Source organism: Gymnoscopelus microlampas (assembly GCF_963454915.1).
Source record: "Gymnoscopelus microlampas genome assembly, chromosome: 19".
In the NCBI taxonomy this organism is placed as follows: Eukaryota; Metazoa; Chordata; class Actinopteri; order Myctophiformes; family Myctophidae; genus Gymnoscopelus; species Gymnoscopelus microlampas.
Genome location: NC_139956.1, coordinates 1,657,409 through 1,662,921, shown reverse-complemented (window position 1 = coordinate 1,662,921; position 5,513 = coordinate 1,657,409). Strand labels below are relative to the sequence as shown.

General features: G+C 43.9%; 1 protein-coding gene across 1 annotated transcript in view; it reads left to right on the top strand.

The window, feature by feature from the left end:
• The window catches only part of plod3 (procollagen-lysine, 2-oxoglutarate 5-dioxygenase 3), a 29,843-nt gene extending 24,835 nt beyond the window's left edge, over positions 1–5,008 (top strand). Inside the window, exons 16-19 of the mRNA XM_084042833.1 lie at positions 54–158; positions 1,025–1,171; positions 2,421–2,546; positions 4,379–5,008. Coding sequence (XP_083898959.1) covers positions 54–158; positions 1,025–1,171; positions 2,421–2,546; positions 4,379–4,534 — 534 coding nt within the window. The 3' untranslated portion in view covers positions 4,535–5,008. The remainder of the gene's footprint in view (positions 1–53; positions 159–1,024; positions 1,172–2,420; positions 2,547–4,378) is intronic.
• The last annotated feature ends 505 nt before the right edge of the window (positions 5,009–5,513 follow it).

Genomic DNA, 5,513 nt, shown 5'->3' with positions numbered 1-5,513 from the left:
GTGTGTGCGTGTGCGTGTGCGTGCGTGTGTGTGTGTGTGTGTGTGTGTTCCAGCCCTGTCCAGATGTGTATTGGTTCCCAGCCTTCTCAGAGAGGATGTGTGATGACCTGGTGGAGACCATGGAGGACTATGGAGAGTGGTCCGGTGGACGGAACAATGTACGCCCACTGTGTGTGTGTGTGTGTGTGTGTGTGTGTGTTACTATACCTGTGAGGACCACATGTCCCCGCAAGTATAGTAGAATAATGAGAATTAGACGTTGTGAGAAACCATTGTCCTGTTTCCTCACAAGAAAAAATGTTGTTTTATGGTTGAAAAATGATTTTTACAGTTAGGTTTACAATTAGTATAAGATTGAGGCTGGGGTTAGGATTAGACCTGTAGCAGTCTGGAAACCCATTTGGTCCTTTATTAGAGTGTCTCTGTGTATTAAACCTTTAAGACCTGAGGCAATTCTTAAAAATGCTTTCTAAATCCTAACAGTTTTTTGAAAAAAAAATCTAAAAAACATATTTTCAAGATTTTTCAAAAATAGCATAGCGGTGCCGCGCTATGAGCTTGTAGATCTGCTATTTTTGAATAGCCAAAGAAATCTAAAATGACACAGATGCGTTCCAGCTCTTAAAGGGTTAAAGGATCTCCATTAGAGACACATGAATGTTTATTCCTACCGACAACAACACTACAGGTTTAAGGTAGTGGTGACCTGGCCTTGATGACCATGCAGTCTAATGCAAAGCTTATGATGTCATTTAGATAGCGTGTTATTTAGACAGATGCTAGGGTCATTTATTTGCCCGGCGTCTTATAGTTTCTATAGTTACAATGTATAGATTATTATTTATTAATATTATAATGTTTAGACTGAGTCTAGGTTCATGGTTTATATGTGATCCTATAGTTTACTGAGACACTACACTGTCTCTATGCGTTTGATGTATGTGTTTACTCTGTGTGTGTGTGTGTGTGTGTGTGTGTGTGTGTGTGTGTGTGTGTGTGTGTGTGTGTGTGTGTGTGTGAACAGGATGAGCGTCTAGCAGGAGGCTATGAGAACGTCCCTACGGTGGACATCCACATGAACCAGATCGGCTTTGAGAAGGAGTGGCTCAAGTTCCTCAAGGACTACATCGTACCTGTGACCGAGAAACTCTACCCCGGCTACTACCCTAAGGTACACACACACACACACACACACACACACACACACACACACACACACACACACACACACACACTGAGAAACTCTACCCCGGCTACTACCCTAAGGTACACACATACACACACACACACACACACACACACACACACACACACACACACACACACACACACACACACACACACACACACACACACACACACACACACACACACACACACACACACACACGAGAAACTCTACCCTGGCTACTACCCTAAGGTACACACACACACACACACACACACACACACACACACACACACACACACACACACACACACACACACACACACACACACACACACACACACACACATGAATGATATATATTTATATACTTTGACTATAGACTGAGTGAGCCTACAGTAGTATCTTATTGTATGTTATTGTGAACACAATACGCTACAAATTAATTAAGGAATACATTTCTATTATATTTAAAAAATTAAACTTTAAGTACAACCCGACTCGGCCTGAAGCCTGACAGATATGTGACAGATAATGCACTTGATCACATTCAAGTGCATTATCTGGACAAGTACATGACGCTAGTATGTCACAGGGACTAACCTAGTTTCAGTCATATTTTAGTAATCTGAAATGTTTTAGTTTTTTGCCTAGCTTTAGTCGACTAAATATCATAAGATTACAGTCTACTAAATCTACAGTTGATTTAGTCAACTAAAACGTATGTTGGCGGTGCCTTGATGGCGTCGTAATGGCTGATTTCACATTTGGTTGCATGCCGAAAATAGCCGATCTACAAGCTCACAACGTGTCGCAGCGCGACGCGTTGTGAGCTTGTAGATCGGCTATTTTTAGAACGCAACACCCGAGCGCAACCAGAATTTTAGTCCCGTTTTTATTTGTTGATGAAATTGTCAATATATTTAGTCTTAGTTTTAGTCATCATAGCTTATTTATGTCGTTTTTATTTAGTTTTCGTCAGTGGAAAAAGGTTCGACCAACATATTTCGTCATAGTTTTAGTCGACGAAATCAACACTGGTGTCAAGCAGGGAGGAACTGGGTCCCATTGTTACAGTCTCTGTTTGGTATGACGTGTGTACATGACCTCATGTCATGTTTCTGGCATCAAACGTAATTGTGTACAGTATTATTCATCCTGTGTGTGTGTGTGTGTGTGTGTGTGTGTGTGTGTGTGTGTGTGTGTGTGTGTGTGTGTGTGTGTGTGTGTGTGTGTGTGTGTGTGTATGTAGGCCCAGGCTATAATGAACTTTGTGGTGCGTTATCGCCCAGATGAACAGCCCTCTCTACGACCTCACCATGACTCATCAACCTTCACCATCAACATCGCTCTGAACAGCAAGTACACAGACTACCAGGTACACACACACACACACACACACACACACACACACACACACAGTGGGCTGATTTATGTATTTATTTACTCTGATAGTCAATGAGTTAAAAGCAGGGCCGGACGCACTGTAGGCCAAGTCAGGCCCGTGCCTTACCTCGAATACACTGTGCCTTCTCTCCGGCAGACAGCTTTTTGTGTATTTACTATGAATATCGCCCCCAATACTTAAGGCTGACAAACAACGTAATACGCATCCATTCTCTCTCTACGTCCTGCGTGTCTGGAGGATGTTGAGTCTTTTGAGCCAATGTGTATTCTCAGAATCCCTTTTCACACTCGAGTGTGAAATGTGTCTGTCTGTGTACCTCATTCACAGAACCGGTTTTCTACGTCATGAAATAAGCACACAATATAAACGCCACACACACACAATGTCCCGGCCTCATTCTTTTGAGTCATTTTTGATTCTTGAGACAGCAGAGACTGACAGCAGAGACTGCCGGTGCATTGGCACCGGCGAGAAAAAAAAGTTTGTCCGGAGCAAACTCATCGACGCGAGGACGCCTAAACGCTACACGGCCGCCACCGCCTAAACCGCATTCAGGACGAGCTCATAGGCGGATTTTATGGGGGGGCAGGGGGGGCATTTTCCCCCCTGGCGGCCGGGGGTGTTTTTTTTTTTTTTCAATATTCTTTTTTTTTTTTTTTTTTTTTTTTATATATCTATGCATTCCAGGAGTTTGGGGGGCTGGCTCCCCCAAAATAATTAAATAACCCTAACAACCCTAACAACCCTAACCCTAAAACCGCAATAAAGTAACAAAAAAAGTAACTTTATCCACGGTAAACCCGAAAGAAATCGCGCGCGCTGAACTCAGTGGACAATATTTTGCAATACTCGCGGATGAGTATAAAGATCTTTCCAAACGGGAACTAGTTGCAGTTTGTATTTGATTCATGGATGGAGGACTCATCAAAGAGCGGGCAGTAGGATTTATTGACACCGCGGATTTGACTGCACGGGGCATCACAAAAAAGTGAATTTTGGAAATTATTGAACCCCCTCGAGTTGGATCAAAAACTCTGTGTTGGGCTTTGCTGCTATAGCCTACTGTGATGGAGAATCTGTCATGTCGGGGTACAAGTGCACAAGCGCTCCTAAAAGAAACCTTTCCGAGCGCAGTTTATGTACAATGCAATTCTCACTGACTAAATGTAGTGCTTTGCTCAGTAGCCAAAGCATCCCTGGATATTAGCAATACATTGCCAGCTTTGTTTTTGTGTATCAAGTGTTCCCCCCCTTTTCTCGCTCATGTACATTATATCTGACTGGCCACAATGCTTGTGGTTCAAGAAAGTACAAAATAAAAGTCATTGAGTCGTTGTCATTGAGTCGTCATGGTTCATAATTTACCAATCATCTACCAACTATTGTAGGATTTGTCTAAGCTAAAACATAAATATGTAGGTCGCCTACATATGTCGGTAATTTCTGGTTATTTGAAGAGGTTATTCAACTCTCTATAAATGTCTGTCTGCAACCAGACCCTCCCCCCCCTCCCGGCGCGGGGTGGGGTGGGGGGTGGGGGGGGGGTGGGCTGGGCCTACCACGTATCTGCCTGGCCTTACTCATAGAGAGATCCTGCGTCCGCCACTGGTTAAAAGGTTTGAGAACTGCTGGCTAGTGACTTGTATGAGCTGAATAGTGACATAATTAGATAGTAATGCATTCCCAGATAAGTAGAATTGAAGGTATTAATTATTAATATAACGTCTGTCTGTCTGTCTGTCTGTCTGTCTGTCTGTGTCTCTCTCTCTCTCTCTCTCTCTCTCTCTCTGTCTCTCCATCAGGGAGGCGGCTGCAGGTTCCTGCGTTACGACTGTAACGTGGAGTCTCCCAGGAAGGGGTGGAGCTTCATGCACCCGGGAAGACTGACCCACTATCACGAGGGTCTGCCCACCACACAGGGCACCCGCTACATCATGGTGTCCTTCGTAGACCCCTAGAGAGAGAGTGTGTGTGTGTGTGTGCGTGTGGACCGGCTTAGGATGCTGTCAATGCATTGAATGGGACATTATCACGTTTTATCAGACCATTGAATGGACAAAGTAGGCGACATACTGACCTACCTGTGATTTATCAGACCATTCATTGGGTGTAATCAGGAGATACTGACCTACTCGGCGGCAGAGCAGTCCCCACAACATGATTTACCATTCTGTGTCTGTCGGTACATAACTCAGACGGCGCTGAGTAGGCTCAAGCGAACGTCACAACGTTCAGCACGGTAACTCGCTCGCTTTTAGCTCGCTCAGTGGTCCCTCACGTGGCTCCTGTTCGCTGTGTGACTGTGTGCCTCCGTCATGGTCCAAAACCCAAACTGAACCTTTTAACCCATTAAGACCGAGAGAAGCATCTGTGTCAAAGAGCATTATTTTACACTTTGGGCTATTCAAAAATAGCAGATCTACAAGCTCATAGCGCGGCACCGAGTGCCGCGCTATGAGCTTGTACATCTGCTATTTTTGAAAGATCGTGAAAATGTGTGCAACTCTTTGACTATATATTTTTTTTCAAGCGAATTTGTAACTGAAATCTTTGCTTCTGGGGGTCCCTGGAACAACATATTTTGAGATGGGGGTCCGCGGCCAAATACATATTCATTTTGAGGTCCTTGACATGAAGAATTTTGAGAACCACTGACATAGAAACATACGTTTTTTTCAAAAAACTGTTAGGATTTAGAAGACATTTTGTAGAATCTAGGTCTAGAATCTCAGTCGGTAGGTCAGTATCTCCTGATTACGCCCAATGAATGGTCAGATAAATGGTGGGTAGGTCAGTATGTCGCCTACTTTGTCCATTAAATGGTCTGATAAGACGTGATAATGTCCCATTCAATGCATTGATAGCGTCCCAATCAGGTGGACCGTGTGTGTCTTCTGTCAGAACTCCATTCTCTACACACTTGGCCAAAAGTACATT